The following is a 22,892-nucleotide window of genomic DNA, read 5'->3' as shown; positions in this document are numbered from 1 at the left end:
GGTCGCCCGAACCCCTTTCTTCCAGTATATATATATATATATATATATATAGATACTCATGGAACGATGCGACAGCACCAGAGGACACGTGTTTCGCCGTGTTTGCGGCTCGTCAGCTCTGGGTAGCTGCGCATCGTTCGTAATTGGCAAAGCAGGCGTCACTCAGCGAGCGATATACGCCTGGGAGGATGACTGAGCACTTCTCAATGCCACAGTGCAAGCCAGTGAATTATAATGCAGGAAAAAAAAGCCATTACAGAAACAAATAAATGATACTAGACGTGTTTGAAATTCAAACTTACAGATTAACATGGCTTCTATGGCTGCAAGCAGAGAAACAGATACTCATCGAACGATGCGACAGCACCAGAGGACACGTGTTTCGCCGTGTTTGCGGCTCGTCAGCTCTGGGTAGCTGCGCATCGTTCGGAATTGGCAAACCAGGCGCCACTCAGCGAGCGATATACGCCTGGGAGGGTGACTGAGCACTTCTCAATACCACAGTGCAAGCCAGTGAATTATAATGCAGGAAAAAAGCCATTACAGAAACAAATAAATGATACTAGACGTGTTTGAAATTCAAACTTACAGATTAACATGGGTTCTATGGCTGCACGCAGAGAAACAGATACTCATGGGACGATGCGACAGCACCACAGGACACGTGTTTCGCCGTGTTTGCGGCTCGTCAGCTCTGGGTAGCTGCGCATCGTTCGGAATTGGCAAACCAGGCATCACTCAGCGAGCGATATACGCCTGGGAGGGTGACTGAGCACTTCTCAATGACACAGTGCAAGCCAGTGAATTATAACGCAGGAAAAAAAGCCATTACAGAAACAAATAAATGATACTAGACGTGTTTGAAATTCAAAGTTACCACAGATTAACATGGCTTCTATGGCTGCACGCAGAGAAACAGATACTCATGGAACGATGCGACAGCACCAGAGGACACGTGTTTCGCCGTGTTTGCGGCTCGTCAGCTCTGGGTAGCTGCGCATCGTTCGTAATTGGCAAAGCAGGCGTCACTCAGCGAGCGATATACGCCTGGGAGGGTGACTGAGCGCTTCTCAATGCCACAGTGCAAGCCAGTGAATTATAATGCAGGAAAAAAAGCCATTACAGAAACAAATAAATGATACTAGACGTGGTTGAAATTCAAACTTACAGATTAACATGGCTTCTATGGCTGCACGCAGAGAAACAGATACTCATGGGACGATGCGACAGCACCAGAGGACACGTGTTTCGCCGTGTTTGCGGCTCGTCAGCTCTGGGTAGCTGCGCATCGTTCGTAATTGGCAAAGCAGGCGTCACTCAGCGAGCGATATACGCCTGGGAGGGTGACTGAGCGCTTCTCAATGCCACAGTGCAAGCCAGTGAATTATAATGCAGGAAAAAAAGCCATTACAGAAACAAATAAATGATACTAGACGTGGTTGAAATTCAAACTTACAGATTAACATGGCTTCTATGGCTGCACGCAGAGAAACAGATACTCATGGAACGATGCGACAGCGCCAGAGGACACGTGTTTCGCCGTGTTTGCGGCTCGTCAGCTCTGGGTAGCTGCGCATCGTTCGGAATTGGCAAACCAGGCGTCACTCAGCGAGCGATATACGCCTGGGAGGGTGACTGAGCACTTCTCAATGCCACAGTGCAAGCCAGTGAATTATAATGCAGGAAAAAAGCCATTACAGAAACAAATAAATGATACTAGACGTGTTTGAAATTCAAACTGACAGATTAACATGGCTTCTATGGCTGCAGGTAGAGAAACAGATACTCATGGAACGATGCGACAGCACCAGAGGACACGTGTTTCACCGTGTTTGCGGCTCGTCAGCTCTGGGTAGCTGCGCATCGTTCGGAATTGGCAAACCAGGCGTCACTCAGCGAGCGATATACGCCTGGGAGGGTGACTGAGCACTTCTCAATGCCACAGTGCAAGCCAGTGAATTATAGTGCAGGAAAAAAAGCCATTACAGAAACAAATAAATGATACTAGACGTGTTTGAAATTCAAACTTACAGATTAACATGGCTTCTATGGCTGCACGTAGAGAAACAGATACTCATGAAACGATGCGACAGCACCAGAGGACACGTGTTTCGCCGTGTTTGCGGCTCGTCAGCTCTGGGTAGCTGCGCATCGTTCGGAATTGGCAAACCAGGCGTCACTCAGCTTGCTCCCTCTTAATCCCCGACAATATATATATATATATACATAGATATATCCTACCTCCAGTTGTCAGATACTTACTGGGGAGAAAGAAAGAGAAGGAGGGTGGGTAAACAGCAATGCGAGACCCCACAAAGCACATCATTGGTGAGGACATCAGTGGGGACTGAAGGAACACCTTGACACAGAGTCGTTTGTTTGTCCAGGCCAGTGATATCATGTTCCACTTGGTCTCGCATCGCTGTTTACACATCCTGTTTTTTCCCTCTCTCTCTGCGTTTCTTTCCAATATTGGCACCTTACACTTCCTTGCCAGAGGTTTGGTATATAAATTCTCACCCTTTCTTCAAGCTTAATCTTAGCAACCGGTCCTTAGTCACAGCAACACACCACTGACATGGTATTATCTGTGGAAAGCTACATTAGCGGCCTTTTGATTATTTAAGTAATGCAAATGTCCATTAATAGTACCATAAGCATGGACTTACTGAGAGTGAACTTCGATGTAAGACTCATCTCAGATGCATTTATGCGAACGAACCTACGTGTAATCTGCTGGTCATCCTATATTGAAGTTGTACTCTCAGTGTAGCCATAGGGGTAACCCGTCAAATAAAGATATGAGAAACACACCCGTTGAGAGGCCAGCAAGTATAAGGGCACCCACGGAGGAGCTCGAGGGTGTCGCACGTTGTTGGCCGGGTGTTTTAGAGCTGGCTGGCCATGGATGAGACTCTGTGGGAGAAAACGTGGAAAAGGGGGTCACAAACATGTCTTTCCAAAGTAAACATTACACGACCAGACCGTAACCAAAGAAGGAGCACTGTTAGTAAAGCCGTGACTGGTGCGTGAAACACATTAGACACTTACCTCTCGAGGGGCCACATAGAAGAGCACCCACGGAGGAGCCAGAGGGCGTCGCACTCCGTGGGGCAGGTGGTGTAGGGCTTGCGGGCCATGGATGGGACTCTGTGGGAGAAAACGTGGAAAAGGAGGTCACAAACATGTATTTCCAAAGTGAACATTACACGACCAGACCGTAACCAAAGAAGGAGCACTGTTAGTAAAGCCGTGACAGGGGCGTGAAACACATTAGACACTCACGTCTCGAGGGGCCACCTAGAAGAGTACCCACGGAGGAGCCTGAGGGCGTCGGACTCCGTGGGGCAGGTGGTGTAGGGCTTGCGGGCCATGGATGGGACTCTGTGGGAAAAAACGTGAAAAAGGAGGTCACAAACATGTATTTCCAAAGTGAGCATTACACGACCAGACCGTACCCAAAGAAGGAGCACTGTTAGTAAAGCCGTGACAGGGGCGTGAAACACATTAGACACTCACGTTTCGAGGGGCCACCTAGAAGAGTACCCACGGAGGAGCCTGAGGGCGTCGGACTCCGTGGGGTAGGTGTTGTAGGGCTTGCGGGCCATGGATGGGACTCTGTGGGAGGAAACATGGTAAAGGGGGTCACAAACATGTCTTTCCAAAGTGAACATTATACGACCAGACCGTAACCAAAGAAGGAGCACTGTTAGTAAAGCCGTGACAGGGTCGTGAAACACATTAGACACTTACCTCTCGAGGGGCCACATAGAAGAGCACCCACGGAGGAGCCAGAGGGCGTCGGACTCCGTGGGGCAGGTGGTGTAGGGCTTGTGGGCCATGGATGGGTCTCTCTGGGAGAAAACGTGGAAAAGGAGGTCACAAACATGTATTTCCAAAGTGAACATTACACGACCAGACAGTAACCAAAGAAGGAGCACTGCTAGCAAAGCCGTGACAGGGGTGTGAAACACATTAGACACTCACGTCTCGAGGGGCCACCTAGCAGAGCACCCACGGAGGAGCCTAATGGCGTCGGACTCCGTGGGGCAGGTGTTGTAGGGCTTGCGGGCCATGGATGGGACTCTGTGGGAGAAAACGTAGTAAAGCGGGTCACAAACATGTCTTTACAAAGTGAACATTACACGACCAGACCGTAACCAAAGAAGGAGCACTGTCAGTATAGCCGTGACAGGGGCGTGAAACACATCAGACACTTACCTCTCGAGGGGCCACATAGAAGAGCACCCACGGAGGAGCCAGAGGGCGTCGGACTCCGTGGGGCAGGTGGTGTAGGGCTTGTGGGCCATGGATGGGTCTCTCTGGGAGAAAACGTGGAAAAGGAGGTCACAAACATGTATTTCCAAAGTGAACATTACACGACCAGACAGTAACCAAAGAAGGAGCACTGTTAGCAAAGCCGTGACAGGGGTGTGAAACACATTAGACACTCACGTCTCGAGGGGCCACCTAGCAGAGCACCCACGGAGGAGCCTAAGGGCGTCGGACTCCGTGGGGCAGGTGTTGTAGGGCTTGCGGGCCATGGATGGGACTCTGTGGGAGAAAACGTAGTAAAGCGGGTCACAAACATGTCTTTACAAAGTGAACATTACACGACCAGACCGTAACCAAAGAAGGAGCACTGTCAGTATAGCCGTGACAGGGGCGTGAAACACATCAGACACTTACCTCTCGAGGGGCCACCTAGAAGAGCACCCACGGAGGAGCCAGAGGGCGTCGGACTCCGTGGGGCAGGTGTTGTAGGGCTCGCGGGCCATGGATGGGACTCTATGCGAAAAAACGTGGGCATGAGGCAGAAGGAAAGATCACAGGTTTGACTGTTATAGTGTGATTCCCATGATGAAAGCATGAAATGCTATCACAAAGTATAAATGATTTGTAATAAGATAGCCCTTGGAGTGGGATATCACATCATGGGAGTACCTGTAGAAGTACAATACTTTATGCGGTACCTGTATCTAGTGCTCTACGGCATGGCCTTGGGACTGTGGGGCACGCAGATCGCCTGAGCCGCCTCCTCTGCCTGTTTGTGAAATGTGCCATTTCGAAGTGTTGAGAGCATAGGCGCTTGTTGTGCAGCTGCTGAGGTGGAAGCTTCAGGTATTCTGGCCTCTCTGCATAAGTGATCCATGCTGATGCTCTAAAGTGTAAGGATCACAAATGGTTAGGTCTGCCTTTCAGAATGAGATATGTGTAACATCTTTAAGGGACCACAGGATATCTTTGTCTGAACTTTCTGTGAACCTTATGCCGAAATATCATATTATATTTTACACACACTTGTATTAGGAATTGTTCCGCCTATTGGTAACTGAACAAATTGGGACACAACGCATATATTTCATGTGATGTAATTTCAGTCGCCTAGTTTCCTTGGGCAACATGCACAATATGAATGGTTTTGATGTACATCATGGTTGACTCATGCAGAATTTGTCAGGTGTCAATTCAATCTCTCCTTATTATTTGCATATTTTACTTATCGAATTGACAAGACGTACTTCCACATTTATTTTGCTCTTGAGGATGATGAACAAAAGTACTAGTAAAACTCTCTTGGAAGCAACCTCGTAGTGTGTTCCGTAGGTGTAATTTACTTTTGCTGACAGTTTCACGTGAGTAGCACTTCCAAGAAGAGGCTTTAAGAACCCTGCTTGCACGCATGTATATCAGCAAGTAAAGTAGAAGTAAATGTGTCTAATGTTGCCAAATCAGAAACAAGGGTTGCGAAAACAAGGAGCAGGGTTAAGGTTCATCTTCATTAATTTTTACTTTGCTAGCATCAGAATCAAAAACATTTTAGTTGCCATTGCCATAGATGAGGCGATGTATAATCGGACAGGATTGTTTTAGCTGCAGCACGCCACAGAAGGTTCATACATAATTACATATATCACTGGTATCTAGAGCCGCAAAGTGTCAATAATAGCATAGTCTTCGATCTGCTCACCGTTAACTACACTATAAAATTTAAAGGATACTGAAAAGAAAAGCGGTTGAAGCAGCTATTGACACCCTCCCCGGATTGACGATGACTTTCTTTTGTCTATTCACTTCAGAAACGGAAGTATTTTAGTGCATACGCACGAATCGGAATGCGTTATCAGGTACAGAGGGCATTACAGCAGCAATTAATGACAAATGACTTACCTGTCACCAAGTGGAAATCGGAGGAACGAGATGTCGATCCCTTTTGAGATGTTTCGACACCAAGAAGCGGAGCAGATGACCCACCCGCGCATCTTTGGTAGTCACTTTCGGAAGTCTCGGGCACGGTGTGGTCCATGCTTTTAAACCAGTGTCAGACCCGGAAATATAGCAATTGACAGCCTTGACAGCTATCATAAACCACCTAAAGCGACAGCGACGCAGCCGACGCAGAGACGTCAGCTTGCGCGGCGCGACGCTCAAACTCAAACCTCAAACTGCGCAAATTCAAAACGACCAATCACAGTTCTCGTACCGGGGGTGTGGCCGCAGGAGCCAATGGTCTGCTCTTTGTAGAGAACTCGCGCTTCGACGTAAAAATTATGACGTTTGATGACTCGTAAAAGCTCGCAGCGCCTCACTTTAGTCATTTTAGCGAGTTTCATCCCCTTGCCTCTACCGCCTCCCGCCTCTCCTCTCTGGTTTACCCTCTCCTCCTCTCTTTCGACCAGCGCAGCGCCACGTGACTTCTGCACCACGTGACCCTCTCCATTGGATTTTGCAAGTCTGTGCACGCGATTTTCTCGCTGAGAGCCACCTCGTTCGCGTTGGAAAGAGTCCGCGTGATTTCAAATGTTTGTGAGCAATTCCTTCATGGTACAGGTGTTGTAACTTCATACTGAGGCTCTTACTTCTAGCTTGTTTTTGCAATCTGTGCAACATTGTACTGCATGTACGTGAAAGCGTTTCAGGGTTGTCTTGGATACTAGTTCCGAACCCGAAGCCATTCCCGGGTCCCTGTACAGGATTTCAGCCATTTTTCAGGTATGTAGACGATGTATCGGATATGCTTTTGTGAATGAGACCCCCCCCCCCCTTCCGCCCATTCCATTTCTTCTTTCTACTTTTACCTCTTCTTGCAGCCATTGTGAATGCTGATACGCAGAGCGCAAGATGCAATGCAGTGAGACTGTCGAAACGGTCTGCTACATATTTTCATGACTCCTTCGCACTGACAGAAATGTATTTTGAAATTGTCTTTCTGGTCCGTGCGGAGACGTCCATCTTTGAAATGGTCCGTCCGAAGCGGCAGGCAATGGACGGAGTCGTCGCGAGCTGGTACTGGAACTCTTTCTCCCCTACGTGGGATCAAAAAGGCAAACTGGATGGGAAATCACGAGTCCCCAAGTCTACGAAAAGACAGAACAACACCATCGCCGACGAGATGACTACTTGAAGTAAAATGTTTAGCCGTAGTTATTCCTTGGTTGGACATCGCGGATACGTGCCCCATGAGTTTAAGCTTTGATGATTACGGCGTGTGTGTTGATGATCAATGGTACGCTCAAGTTCGTGGTAAACGGTAAATCAACGGTTAATCAAGTTTGTGTTGTAATTGGTTACTATTTTATGCGGTTTATTGTAAGCGATCCCCATCTCGATGATGAATGCTCACGCTTCTGAAAGCCATGTAAATAACAGTTGTGTGATTTGAGGCTCTTTTGATACTCCTACTAATTTGAGGACAGCGCCAGAGGCGCAGTGCAAACGAATGAATTTGGACCTTGCTGTGCCAACGTCACAGCGCATTTAGGTAGCAAATTGCAGACTGGTGTTTACATCAGGATCATTTTACGCCGAATGGTCCAAAGGTCCTACGCCCCAGTCCTTTATAAAGAAAACAAAGGGTGAGTCTTCGTAATTGCGGTTGTCGGAACAACGACAGCGCTTCACAGCTCCACGAAATAGTTGCTACTTATAGCGTAGAGGAATTGCAATACAGTGGCAGTACTATTTCGAATGCCCAAGTCTAGGGTGTCCCTCCCTTTCCCCGGTAGCGCTGCGGGCAGTCTCACGAATTTTGAGTTCGTCAAGTTGGATGGTATGCGAACATGACGTTCGGATCATTTCGCGAATGAATGACCCATCAGGATTGCCTGGTGTCGTTTTTTCGTAGAGTTAATTTACATTAGTCACATTTGTCAGCTGAACATAACAATGTTCAACTGACAACTATTGAGTGGTGTTACTATCTAATCCATTCTTTTCTGTACGTCACCTGGAAAACATTATGCATACAGGCATTCTACCAAAGGGTAGTACATTCGACAGCACTTTTGGGCGCTCAGTATCTATTGGAATTTGTTCGTAACTTATTGCAACTTGATATTTTGCGTTTGAGGACTTACAGAGTCAGCCTGATCAGGGAACATAAGTAGCTGGAGTGTAATATTTCAATATTATTTCTAGAAGTTCAACAATATGTGTTGTGATATAATGGACATTACTATTTAGTCATTGTCTAGCCGTTGATAAGCGCTTGTGCCATTATTGGCTTGTCGCAATGCTGCGCGATCGTAAAGCCCGTACGCTGGTCACTTTTGCAGCGTTTTAATAGCTTTACTTAAAATAAAGTTTTGTCAAAATCTGCTTCATATGATAGCTACTGCATGTCACTTTCACACACACACATTCCTGAAACAGTACACGCGTACAGGGAAGCTTTTAGGTGTGGTCTAAGTAAAGGCTAATGAAGGTATAATTCTAGACATTATGGCTAAGGCTAGTACAGGGCTAGAAGCCGCCTCAGCGTCTAAATATAAAAGGTCTAAAGTTGGGCTAGGGGTAGACGTTGGATGTCTAAGTTGAGACGCCTGGGTGGCGTAACCTTAGCTATTCTAGAGGAAGGCTAGAGGAACTTCCCAGGACATTAAGGATATTGAGAGACATCTACTAGACCTGCCAGTCGTCCAAATTTAGACGTCGATTAGACATTTATTATCCCACCTTTGGGTATATGGGATGTTATATGCAGAGATACGCAGATAAAGGAGGTCACAATTAACCATAGCACCGCACTGATAGAACGACAGGAGGTCACGACACTGGCAACTTCCACACAACTCACAGGCAGGGACCCCCTGGGTAACATAACGAAAACAGCGCTAACGCGCACACACGTACAGGACGCCGATGTAAATAGGACTGCACAGTGCGTTTTCCGTCCTGCGGCCTAACAAACGCAGCCAGCGAAGCGATGCTCTAACGCGTTGCAGAGTTGTGACACGTAGCAAAGTACCACGTATATTTCTTGAAACCATAACACTATAAAAGTTATGCGCATGGGAGTCCGATGCAGGATATGGCCACCTTTGCAACAATGTTATTTCATTTTACTTACAGGCAGCCTGCGGTGATGATGCGCCTGCACACACGTTGCGCACATGACACCAGACTTGATAGCGCAAAAACACGCTGCTGGCATGCCCCAGCGATCGAAAGGCTACCTTGATCTTTGCAATTCACCACACAGGCAGCAGAACAAACGATAAACAAGCGATGGTCCACGGAGGTACACCTATTATACGCAACCACAATCGACGACCGAACACTGACAAAAGCACAACGATCGCCTCCACGAGAATACGTACTGTTGCATCTTCAATAACATGGCAAACACGCTCTTCGTACCTTTTTTAACTATCATATTAACAAACACAAAGGCAGGCTTAAGCAGTGCCGGCGCCGCCTGAACTTTTCTTTATCAACCTCATAACAAAAAACGAAAAACAAACGGGAGCCTTCATCTTCGCGGTCCTTCTGTCGTCTGCAGCTTTCTTCCTCCCCTCAATCATCTCGTGACAATGTGAATAATGCGCATGCGTTGTGGTCATAACGGGCTTCAGAGACGGAGAGACCATGTGATCCATTTAAACCCGACGTCATTAAACAACGGTTTAAGTCGCTTGGTAAATACGGGCAAGTGAGTGGTCAGACTTGTACTACGTAAGATATGTTAATTATTTCGTTCTGCTCAGTGTATGCTTGTAGCAGAATAAACAGGATTTACTTAAGCAATATGTGCATTTCTACGCATTATTATTTTTTCGGTCATGCATTCAGTGGTCCCAGCTGCTAAGTGGCTGGATCCCGGACCACTTAGCAGAGAGGACCAGTGGATCAATTCCACTAGTTCCACTTCAAGTGAAACAGGTTCCACTTGCAACTGGTCCCAGTCACTAAATGACCCTACATTCAAAGTGGGACCTGTCCAATAAACCTCTTTGAAGTGGTCCCACTCCACATTTTTGCCTGGGTTGCTGGTGCGCAGAACCACCAGAGCGATCCCTAACCTACGCCAAGGCGCTAGCGCTTGATACATGAAAACTCACTAGTGAGTTCTAGGAAATCGTATGCGCCCTCCTTCCTATTGTTGTCGGTTACTCAAGTATCAGGTAAAGGTTATCGTGAAATCCTATCCTATCCTACCCCATCCTATCTCAATCCTATCCTACGCCAAGGCGCTAGCGCTTGATACATGAAAACTCACTAGTGAGTTCTAGGAAATCGTATGCGCCCTCTTTCCTATTGCTGTCGGTTACTCAAGTATCAGGTTAAGGTTATCGTGAAATACTATCCTATCCTACCCTATCCTATCCAATCCTATCCTACGCCAAGGCGCTAGAGCTTGATGCATAAAAACTCACTAGTGAGTTTTAGGAAATCGTATACGCCCCCTTCCTATTGCTGTCGGTTACTCAAGTATCAGGTAAAGGTTATCGTGAAATCCTATCCCATCCTACCCCGTCCTATCCCAATCCTATCCTACCCAATCGTACCCTACGCCAAGGCGCTAGCGCGTGATACATGAAAACTCACAAGTGAGTTCTAGGAAATCGTATGCGCCCTCCTTCCTATTGCTGTCGGTTACTCAAGTATCAGGTAAAGGTTATCGTGAAATCCTATCCTATCCTACCCCATCCTATCCCAGTCCTATCCTACCCAATTCTATCCTACCCAATCCTATCCTACGCCAAGGCGCTAGCGCTTGATGCATGAAAACTCACTAGTGAGTTCTAGCAAATCGTATACGTCCTCCTTTCTATTGCTGTCGGTTACTCAAGTATCAGGTAAAGGATATCGTGAAATCCTATCCTATCCTACCCCATCCTATCTCAATCCTATCCTATCCCATTCTATCCCAATTCTATCCTACCCAATCCTATCCTACGCCAAGGCGCTAGCGCTTGATGCATGAAAACTCACTAGTGAGTTCTAGGAAATCGTATACGCCCCCCTTCCTATTGCTGTCGGTTACTCAAGTATCAGGTAAAGGTTATCGTGAAATCCTATCCCATCCTACCCCGTCCTATCCCAGTCCTATCCTACCCAATCCTACCCTACGCCAAGGCGCTAGCGCTTGATACATGAAAACTCACAAGTGAGTTCTAGGAAATCGTATGCGCCCTCCTTCCTATTGCTGTCGGTTACTCAAGTATCAGGTTAAGGTTATCGTGAAATCCTATCCTATCCTACCCCATCCTATCCCAGTCCTATCCTACCCAATCCTATCCTACGCCAAGGCGCTAGCGCTTGATGCATGAAAACTCACTAGTGAGTTCTAGGAAATCGTATACGCCCCCCTTCCTATTGCTGTCGGTTACTCAAGTATCAGGTAAAGGTTATCGTGAAATCCTATCCCATCCTACCCCGTCCTATCCCAGTCCTATCCTACCCAATCCTACCCTACGCCAAGGCGCTAGCGCTTGATACATGAAAACTCACAAGTGAGTTCTAGGAAATCGTATGCGCCCTCCTTCCTATTGCTGTCGGTTACTCAAGTATCAGGTTAAGGTTATCGTGAAATCCTATCCTATCCTACCACATCCTATCCCAGTCCTATCCTACCCAATCCTATCCTACGCCAAGGCGCTAGCGTTTGATACATGAAAACTCACTAGTGAGCTCTAGGAAATCGTATGCGCCCTCCTTCCTATTGCTGCCGGTTACTCAAGTATCAGGTAAAGGTTATCGTGAAATCCTATGCTATCCTACCACATCCTATCCCTATCCTATCCTACCCGATCCTACCCTACGCAAGGCGCTAGCACTTGATACATGAAAACTCACTAGTGAGTTCTAGGAAATCGTATGCGCCCTCCTTTCTATTGCTGTCGGTTACTCAAGTATCAGGTAAAGGATATCGTGAAATCCTAGCCTATCCTACCCCATCCTATCCCAATCCTATCCTACCCCATTCTATCCCAATTCTATCCTACCCAATCCTATCCTACGCCAAGGCGCTAGCGCCTGATACATGAAAACTCACGAGTGAGTTCTAGGAAATCGTATGCGCCCTCCTTCCTATTGCTGACGGTTACTCAAGTATCAGGTAAAGGTTATCGTGAAATCCTATCCTATCGTACCCGATCCTACCCTACGCCAAAGCGCTAGCGATTGATACATGAAAACTCACAAGTGAGTTCTAGGAAATCGTATGCGACCTCCTTCCTATTGCTGTCGGTTACTCAAGTATCAGGTTACGGTTATCGTGAAATCCTATCCTATCCTACCCTATCCTAACCGATCCTACCCTACGCCAAGGCGCTAGCGCTTGATACATGAAAACTCACAAGTGAGTTCTAGGAAATCGTATGCGCCCTCCTTCCTATTGCTGTCAGTTACTCAAGTATCAGGTAAAGGTTATCGTGAAATCCTATCCTATCCTACCCCATCCTATCCCAGTCCTATCCTACCCAATTCTATCCTACCCAATCCTATCCTACGCCAAGGCGCTAGCGCTTGATGCATGAAAACTCACTAGTGAGTTCTAGCAAATCGTATACGTCCTCCTTTCTATTGCTGTCGGTTACTCAAGTATCAGGTAAAGGATATCGTGAAATCCTATCCTATCCTACCCCATCCTATCTCAATCCTATCCTATCCCATTCTATCCCAATTCTATCCTACCCAATCCTATCCTACGCCAAGGCGCTAGCGCTTGATGCATGAAAACTCACTAGTGAGTTCTAGGAAATCGTGTACGCCCCCCTTCCTATTGCTGTCGGTTACTCAAGTATCAGGTAAAGGTTATCGTGAAATCCTATCCCATCCTACCCCGTCCTATCCCAGTCCTATCCTACCCAATCCTACCCTACGCTAAGGCGCTAGCGCTTGATACATGAAAACTCACAAGTGAGTTCTAGGAAATCGTATGCGCCCTCCTTCCTATTGCTGTCGGTTACTCAAGTATCAGGTTAAGGTTATCGTGAAATCCTATCCTATCCTACCACATCCTATCCCAGTCCTATCCTACCCAATCCTATCCTACGCCAAGGCGCTAGCGTTTAATACATGAAAACTCACTAGTGAGCTCTAGGAAATCGTATGCGCCCTCCTTCCTATTGCTGCCGGTTACTCAAGTATCAGGTAAAGGTTATCGTGAAATCCTATGCTATCCTACCACATCCTATCCCTATCCTATCCTACCCGATCCTACCCTACGCAAGGCGCTAGCACTTGATACATGAAAACTCACTAGTGAGTTCTAGGAAATCGTATGCGCCCTCCTTTCTATTGCTGTCGGTTACTCAAGTATCAGGTAAAGGATATCGTGAAATCCTAGCCTATCCTACCCCATCCTATCCCAATCCTATCCTACCCCATTCTATCCCAATTCTATCCTACCCAATCCTATCCTACGCCAAGGCGCTAGCGCCTGATACATGAAAACTCACGAGTGAGTTCTAGGAAATCGTATGCGCCCTCCTTCCTATTGCTGACGGTTACTCAAGTATCAGGTAAAGGTTATCGTGAAATCCTATCCTATCGTACCCGATCCTACCCTACGCCAAAGCGCTAGCGATTGATACATGAAAACTCACAAGTGAGTTCTAGGAAATCGTATGCGACCTCCTTCCTATTGCTGTCGGTTACTCAAGTATCAGGTTACGGTTATCGTGAAATCCTATCCTATCCTACCCTATCCTAACCGATCCTACCCTACGCCAAGGCGCTAGCGCTTGATACATGAAAACTCACAAGTGAGTTCTAGGAAATCGTATGCGCCCTCCTTCCTATTGCTGTCAGTTACTCAAGTATCAGGTAAAGGTTATCGTGAAATCCTATCCTATCCTACCCCATCCTATCCCAGTCCTATCCTACCCAATTCTATCCTACCCAATCCTATCCTACGCCAAGGCGCTAGCGCTTGATGCATGAAAACTCACTAGTGAGTTCTAGCAAATCGTATACGTCCTCCTTTCTATTGCTGTCGGTTACTCAAGTATCAGGTAAAGGATATCGTGAAATCCTATCCTATCCTACCCCATCCTATCTCAATCCTATCCTATCCCATTCTATCCCAATTCTATCCTACCCAATCCTATCCTACGCCAAGGCGCTAGCGCTTGATGCATGAAAACTCACTAGTGAGTTCTAGGAAATCGTGTACGCCCCCCTTCCTATTGCTGTCGGTTACTCAAGTATCAGGTAAAGGTTATCGTGAAATCCTATCCCATCCTACCCCGTCCTATCCCAGTCCTATCCTACCAAATCCTACCCTATGCCAAGGCGCTAGCGCTTGATACATGAAAACTCACAAGTGAGTTCTAGGAAATCGTATGCGCCCTCCTTCCTATTGCTGTCGGTTACTCAAGTATCAGGTTAAGGTTATCGTGAAATCCTATCCTATCCTACCCCATCCTATCCCAGTCCTATCCTACCCAATCCTATCCTACGCCAAGGCGCTAGCGCTTGATGCATGAAAACTCACTAGTGAGTTCTAGGAAATCGTATACGCCCCCCTTCCTATTGCTGTCGGTTACTCAAGTATCAGGTAAAGGTTATCGTGAAATCCTATCCCATCCTACCCCGTCCTATCCCAGTCCTATCCTACCCAATCCTACCCTACGCTAAGGCGCTAGCGCTTGATACATGAAAACTCACAAGTGAGTTCTAGGAAATCGTATGCGCCCTCCTTCCTATTGCTGTCGGTTACTCAAGTATCAGGTTAAGGTTATCGTGAAATCCTATCCTATCCTACCACATCCTATCCCAGTCCTATCCTACCCAATCCTATCCTACGCCAAGGCGCTAGCGTTTGATACATGAAAACTCACTAGTGAGCTCTAGGAAATCGTATGCGCCCTCCTTCCTATTGCTGCCGGTTACTCAAGTATCAGGTAAAGGTTATCGTGAAATCCTATGCTATCCTACCACATCCTATCCATATCCTATCCTACCCGATCCTACCCTACGCAAGGCGCTAGCGCTTGATACATGAAAACTCACTAGTGAGTTCTAGGAAATCGTATGCGCCCTCCTTTCTATTGCTGTCGGTTACTCAAGTATCAGGTAAAGGATATCGTGAAATCCTAGCCTATCCTACCCCATCCTATCCCAATCCTATCCTACCCCATTCTATCCCAATTCTATCCTACCCAATCCTATCCTACGCCAAGGCGCTAGCGCTTGATACATGAAAACTCACTAGTGAGTTCTAGGAAATAGTATGCACCCTCCTTCCTATTGCTGTCGGTTACTCAAGTATCAGGTAAAGGTTATCGTGAAATCCTATCTTATCCTACCCCATCCTATCCCAATCCTATCCTACCCAATCCTATCATACGCCAAGGCGCTAGCGCTTGATACATGAAAACTCACTAGTGAGTTCTAGGAAATCGTATGCGCCCTCCTTCCTATTGCTGTCGGTTACTCAAGTATCATGTAAAGGTTAACGTGAAATCCTATCCTATCCTATCCTACCCCATCCTATCCCAATCCTATCCTACGCCAAGGCGCTAGCGCCTGATACATCAAAACTCACTAGTGAGTTCTAGCAAATCGTATGTGCCCTCCTTCCTATTGCTGTCAGTTACTCAAGTATCAGGTAAAGGTTATCGTGAAATCCTATCCTATCCTACGCCATCCTATCCCAATCCTATCCTACGCCAAGGCGCTAGCGCCTGATACATGAAAACTCACTAGTGAGTTCTAGGAAATCGTACGCGCCGTCCTTCCTATTGCTGCCGGTTACTCAAGTATCAGGTAAAGGTTATCGTGAAATCCTATGCTATCCTACCCCATCCTATCTCAATCCTATCCTACCCAATCCTATCCTACGTCAAGGCGCTAGCGCTAGATACATGAAAACTCACTAGTGAGTTCTAGGAAATCGTATGCACCATCCTTCCTATTGCTGTCGGTTACTCAAGTATCAGGTAAAGGTTATCGTGAAATCCTATCTTATCCTACCCCATCCTACCCCAATCCTATCATACGCCAAGGCGCTAGCGCTTGATACATGAAAACTCACTAGTGAGTTCTAGGAAATCGTATGCGTTCTCCTTCCTATTGCTGTCGGTTAGTCAAGTATCATGTAAAGGTTATCGTGAAATCATATCCTATCCTACCCCATCCTATCCCAATCCTATCCTGCGCCAAGGCGCTAGCGCTTGATACATGAAAACTCACTAGTGAGTTCTAGGAAATCGAATGCGCTCTCCTTCCTATTGCTGTCGGTTACTCAAGTATCAGGTAAAGGTTATCGTGAAATCCTATCCTCTCCTACCCCATCCTACCCCAATCCTATCCTACGCCAAGGCGCTAGCGCTTGATACATGAAAACTCACTAGCGAGTTCTAGGAAATCGTACGCGCCGTCCTTCCTATTGCTGTCGGTTACTGAGGTATCAGGTAAAGGTTATCGTGATATCCTATCCTATCCTACCCCATCCTTTCCCAATCCTATCCTAAGCCAAGGCGCTAGCGCTTGATACATGGAAACTCACTAGTGAGTTCTAGGAAATCGTAAGCGCCCTCCTTCCTATTGCTGTCAGTTACTCAAGTATCAGGTAAAAGGTTATCGTGAAATCCTATCCTATCCTACCCAATGCTATCCTACGCCAAGGCGCTAGCGTTTGATACATGAAAACTCACTAGTGAGCTCTAGGAAATCGTATGCGCCCTCCTTCCTATTGCTGCCGGTTACTCAAGTATCAGGTAAAGGTTATCGTGAAATCCTATGCTATCCTACCCAATCCTATCCTACCCAATCCTATCCTACCCAATCCTATCCTACGTCAAGGCGCTAGCGGTAGATACATGAAAACTCACTAGTGAGTTCTAGGAAATCGAATGCGCTCTCCTTCCTATTGCTGTCGGTTACTCAAGTATCAGGTAAAGGTTATCGTGAAATCCTATCCTCTCCTACCCCATCCTACCCCAATCCTATCCTACGCCAAGGCGCTAGCGTTTGATACATGAAAACTCACTAGTGAGTTCTAGGAAATCGAATGCGCTCTCCTTCCTATTGCTGTCGGTTACTCAAGTATCAGGTAAAGGTTATCGTGAAATCCTATCCTATCCTACGCCATCCTGTCCCAATCCTATCCTACGCCAAGGCGCTAGCGAGTGATACATGAAAACTCACTAGTGAGTTCTAGGAAATCGTACGCGCCGTCCTTCCTATTGCTGTCGGTTACTGAGGTATCAGGTAAAGGTTATCGTGAAATCCTATCCTATCCTACCCCATCCTATCCCAATCCTATCCTAAGCCAAGGCGCTAGCGCTTGATACATGGAAACTCACTAGTGAGTTCTAGGAAATCGTAAGCGCCCTCCTTCCTATTGCTGTCAGTTACTCAAGTATCAGGTAAAAGGTATCGTGAAATCCTATCCTATCCTACCCAATGCTATCCTACGCCAAGGCGCTAGCGTTTGATACATGAAAACTCACTAGTGAGCTCTAGGAAATCGTATGCGCCCTCCTTCCTATTGCTGCCGGTTACTCAAGTATCAGGTAAAGGTTATCGTGAAATCCTATGCTATCCTACCCCATCCTATCTCAATCCTATCCTACCCAATCCTATCCTACGTCAAGGCGCTAGCGCTAGATACATGAAAACTCACTAGTGAGTTCTAGGAAATCGTATGCACCCTCCTTCCTATTGCTGTCGGTTACTCAAGTATCAGGTAAAGGTTATCGTGAAATCCTATCTTATCCTACCCCATCCTATCCCAATCCTATCATACGCCAAGGCGCTAGCGCTTGATACATGAAAACTCACTAGTGAGTTCTAGGAAATCGTATGCGTTCTCCTTCCTATTGCTGTCGGTTAGTCAAGTATCATGTAAAGGTTATCGTGAAATCATATCCTATCCTACCCCATCCTATCCCAATCCTATCCTGCGCCAAGGCGCTAGCGCTTGATACATGAAAACTCACTAGTGAGTTCTAGGAAATCGAATGCGCTCTCCTTCCTATTGCTGTCGGTTACTCAAGTATCAGGTAAAGGTTATCGTGAAATCCTATCCTCTCCTACCCCATCCTACCCCAATCCTATCCTACGCCAAGGCGCTAGCGCTTGATACATGAAAACTCACTAGCGAGTTCTAGGAAATCGTACGCGCCGTCCTTCCTATTGCTGTCGGTTACTGAGGTATCAGGTAAAGGTTATCGTGAAATCCTATCCTATCCTACCCCATCCTATCCCAATCATATCCTAAGCCAAGGCGCTAGCGCTTGATACATGGAAACTCACTAGTGAGTTCTAGGAAATCGTAAGCGCCCTCCTTCCTATTGCTGTCAGTTACTCAAGTATCAGGTAAAAGGTTATCGTGAAATCCTATCCTATCCTACCCAATGCTATCCTACGCCAAGGCGCTAGCGTTTGATACATGAAAACTCACTAGTGAGCTCTAGGAAATCGTATGCGCCCTCCTTCCTATTGCTGCCGGTTACTCAAGTATCAGGTAAAGGTTATCGTGAAATCCTATGCTATCCTACCCCATCCTATCTCAATCCTATCCTACGTCAAGGCGCTAGCGCTAGATACATGAAAACTCACTAGTGAGTTCTAGGAAATCGTATGCACCCTCCTTCCTATTGCTGTCGGTTACTCAAGTATCAGGTAAAGGTTATCGTGAAATCCTATCTTATCCTACCCTATCCTATCCCAATCCTATCATACGCCAAGGCGCTAGCGCTTGATACATGAAAACTCACTAGTGAGTTCTAGGAAATCGTATGCGTTCTCCTTCCTATTGCTGTCGGTTAGTCAAGTATCATGTAAAGGTTATCGTGAAATCATATCCTATCCTACCCCATCCTATCCCAATCCTATCCTGCGCCAAGGCGCTAGCGCTTGATACATGAAAACTCACTAGTGAGTTCTAGGAAATCGAATGCGCTCTCCTTCCTATTGCTGTCGGTTATTCAAGTATCAGGTGAAGGTTATCGTGAAATCCTATCCTCTCCTACCCCATCCTACCCCAATCCTATCCTACGCCAAGGTGCTAGCGCTTGATACATGAAAACTCACTAGCGAGTTCTAGGAAATCGTATGCGCCCTCCTTCCTACTGCTGTCGGTTACTTAAGTATCAGGTAAAGGTTATCGTGAAACGTGTACGTAGATCGAAAGGTTTCCATGATAACGGTTCCGAAAGCATACGCCAATCGCCCTGTTTTTTTCAAGCGGGTGACATCAGTCTGTTCAGTTTGGATTTGGTAATTTCCTTTATCATATCTCTTTCCTGTAATTCTTCCGATGTGCAAACATTCGCTATTAAGCGCTTTACCGCTACACACCCCTACACTCTAAAAACAACTTCACTGCACAGCAGGGTCTACGACAACTATTGCCGCGAATGATGGGGTAATCGCTTCTGAATGGTTCAGATTCGAGGAGAGAAGGAGGCGTACGCCTTTTTGCGTCAATTACGATACATGATAATTGACACAAAAAGGTGTCCGCCTCCCTGTCTCCTCGTATCAGAAGCGATTACCCCATCATTCGTGGCAATGGTTCGCGCAGAGCGCGCTATGTGGTGAAGTCGTTTTTAGAGTGTAGGGGTGGTAGCGGGAAAGCTCTAGGACACCAGTCGCGACAATTTTCCTTACCGTCGTGTTTGGGCTCTTCTCTTTTCTTGAATTTCACCTTCGTGATTAGAAAAGAGTTGTTGCCGTGTTCGTAGACAAGTAGTCCAGCATACTTACCTTCCCTTGTGTCGGTTGCGGCGTCCGCTACCCGAGCTGAAAGAAAGGAAGCCAAGTATCGGTCAGGGCACATTCAAGCGGAATGTAGCGTTGCACATGGCGTAGATGCTTACTTACGCCACAGCTCAATTAGCCGAACTTGCCTGGGCAAAACAGGGTTTCGGAAGCGTATTTTAAGAAGCGATTTGTGCGTGCTTCAGTGAATATCCTGCACCAGACTTCATGGGACAAGGCGTTCAACGTAGCTAACCCCATGGAGACATGTGACAGCACAATTAAAATATACAGAACGCAACGAATCCACATTTACTGTGCCGCTTCATAAGAGCCTTCCGTGAAAGTGGCTTGCCATAGTGCGTGTCTGTTGCTCTCTTGCGGAGACTCTCTTTGGGCATCACATTTTATATATGCCAGGATATTTCTCGACATTAACCAATTAATAACGCCCGGCGCTTTCCACGAATCTAGAGTAATATAGATATCACTTTGTACAATGGTTGGCCTTCAGCGTGCTATGTGATGAAGCTTTGTATTAAGACCGTAGATATGAAGACCGCACCGTAGCATCTGCTAAGAGAAGGCGTGGAAGTAAGCGTAGATGCATGCCGTGCGCTGCTCGCAGCTCATATCGTTTTTCAGGTACCTGTATATGTTAAGGGAAGTGCCTCAGGACGGCAAAATAGGGATTCTGAAAGCGTCCGAAGTGAAATTGAAATGTGACATGCCTTTAGTACACTAAAACAGAGCTTCCCATCTCATAGCGCGCTCCTACGGTCTTAAAAATTAACTTTACCACGTAGCACGCTCCAAGCCAACCATCGGCCCGAGTGACATCGTTCTCGCCACTGATTTGTTGAGAACCGGAGAGGCAGCCTATTGGTGACAAAAGAAGGATGTCACTGAAAAGGTTAGCTAGCTGTAGGACTCGAACCCACATCCTCTGGACTACCAATCGAGGTAAGCCAGCATGCCTATTCAGTGACTTCCACGGGTGCGTCAATGGAAGGAACAAACACACACACTCATTCACTCAGTATACTTTCACTCTAATATGTTTTGTCACTTGCACACCCGTTCACACGACAGGGCGACCCAAGCGCCACCTGTTGAACATAATGAGAATTTATGTTCTCAGGCTGGGACACACAGAAAGGACAGACACATACAAAGCCTCAAGTGCCTAAGAAATTAATGATGAAAGAAGGAAATCACCGAAATGGTGATCCAGCTGTAGAAATTGAACCCACATCTACTGGATTCGAGTCCTACTGGTGGCTAACTTTTTCAGTGACTTCCTTCTTTCATCAATAATTTCTTAGGCTCTTGAGACTTTGCATGTGCTTGTCCTTTCTATGTGCCCCAGCCTCAGAACATCAATTTTCATCATGTGCAGCCTGTAGTGTGGCCTTGATGCAGTACATAATAGCACAACCCATGCAGCACATTGTGGGATAATAGACGTCTAACCCAGCGATAAGGAGAATTTAGGGCTAGGTCTAAAAGTAGAAGTCTACTAGACCTCTATGGGGTTAGATGCTTAGTGAATGTCTGCATGTAAATGTCTACTAGACCTCTGCGGGGTTACACGTTTAGTAGACACCTCAATATGCAAGTCTACTAGACCTCTGCAGATTTAGATGTTATTTAAACATGTACCACTTCAGGATCCCGCAGTATCTAAGATCTGTCGTAATAATACAAAGAAGAAAAACTGCACTGTCTTATCACGACTTTATCGTGAGGAGGGGACCCGAGCATGACCCATCCCCGGGGCCCTTAATGTGGCTTGCCGGCCGTGACAGCAGGCAGTACACACTGAAATACGTGGTGACTGGGACACTGGAGTAGCCACAGTTAAAGAGAGACAGTCAACATCGAAACGCAATCAAAGCCTAGAGAACCAGTCTTGGTCTGTCAGGAATAGTTGCAGGAAGTCTGCCGCAAAGCATTGGGATTGTTGATTGTCCCAGAGGCCTTGAATAACTTTCTGATACGTTCGGATGCTAGTACTGTTCCCTGTTTTGGAACTGATGCTAAAATTGTTTTACCTTGTTGGGCAATTTCTGTCGCCTAACTACTGCGCTGATTCCATGGTTGATAGAGTTAGCAGACAAGCTCGACCATAGCTGTGTACGAGCTCGATTTTTTGCAACCCTTTCTCCGATCCCGCACTTGGGATCTCAGATAAACCAGTTCCATCATGGAGGTCGGAAATGCGACTCATAGGTCCCACCAACGCCGATTAACATTTGAACCGAGATCAACGGTCCCTTAACTTGATTTTAACGCTTAACTGTGATTCACTAAAGGAGCTATTGTTACTGAATCATTCATCGCGTCACCGACTAACGTTTGCAAAAATCATTGAGTGTTAACTTCAAGTTTTAGCAACGCTTGATCTCGGTTCAAAATTAACCAGCCTTGGTGAAACCGGGCCATAATGTAGTAGAAGAAACATTACGTTTTTTAAAGAAAGTGAGTGGTTTAGGTAGCAACTACTACTTTATTTAAAGATGGTGAATGTGAAGTTTCATCGCCAGGGGCGATACTCCACACCATTGCTGGTGGCGATGTGTAGAATGAAATAATGAGCCCCTTCACAATAAGGATCGAGGACCCATTGTGGTTCAGGAAGCATGCATACGCAAAAGAGCATGTTTTCACACTAAGTAAAGTATCTACAACAGAAGTGGAGACGAAACAGACCATTTGAAGCGAAACGCAGCACAATTAGCTCGTCAGCTGTTCTTGTGCTCTCCCGTTTTTATAACATAAACGGTGGGCGCAAAGCGCACATGAGGACCCGAAGGAAACCGCCCATGTCACAGCGTCGCACGTTCAAGACACGTCTTTGCAATTACGCAGACGTTTAAAAAAATGGAGCTGCAGGTGCCCACCAGAGAGACCAGATAGCTCGAGAAACCATCTAGTTATTTGAAGGAGGAGGA

At 46.5% G+C, this 22,892-nt stretch overlaps 1 protein-coding gene across 1 annotated transcript in view; it reads right to left on the bottom strand.

The window, feature by feature from the left end:
* Positions 1-22,892, bottom strand: part of LOC135375397 (uncharacterized) — a 504,420-nt gene that overhangs the window by 295,755 nt on the left and 185,773 nt on the right. The window contains exons 6-7 of the mRNA XM_064608122.1: positions 19,945-19,980; positions 19,849-19,885 (exon numbers count right to left, since the gene is read on the bottom strand). Coding sequence (XP_064464192.1) covers positions 19,849-19,885; positions 19,945-19,980 — 73 coding nt within the window. The remainder of the gene's footprint in view (positions 1-19,848; positions 19,886-19,944; positions 19,981-22,892) is intronic.

This window comes from Ornithodoros turicata, chromosome 1, assembly GCF_037126465.1.
Source record: "Ornithodoros turicata isolate Travis chromosome 1, ASM3712646v1, whole genome shotgun sequence".
In the NCBI taxonomy this organism is placed as follows: Eukaryota; Metazoa; Arthropoda; class Arachnida; order Ixodida; family Argasidae; genus Ornithodoros; species Ornithodoros turicata.
This window is presented reverse-complemented; position numbering and strand designations above follow the sequence as displayed.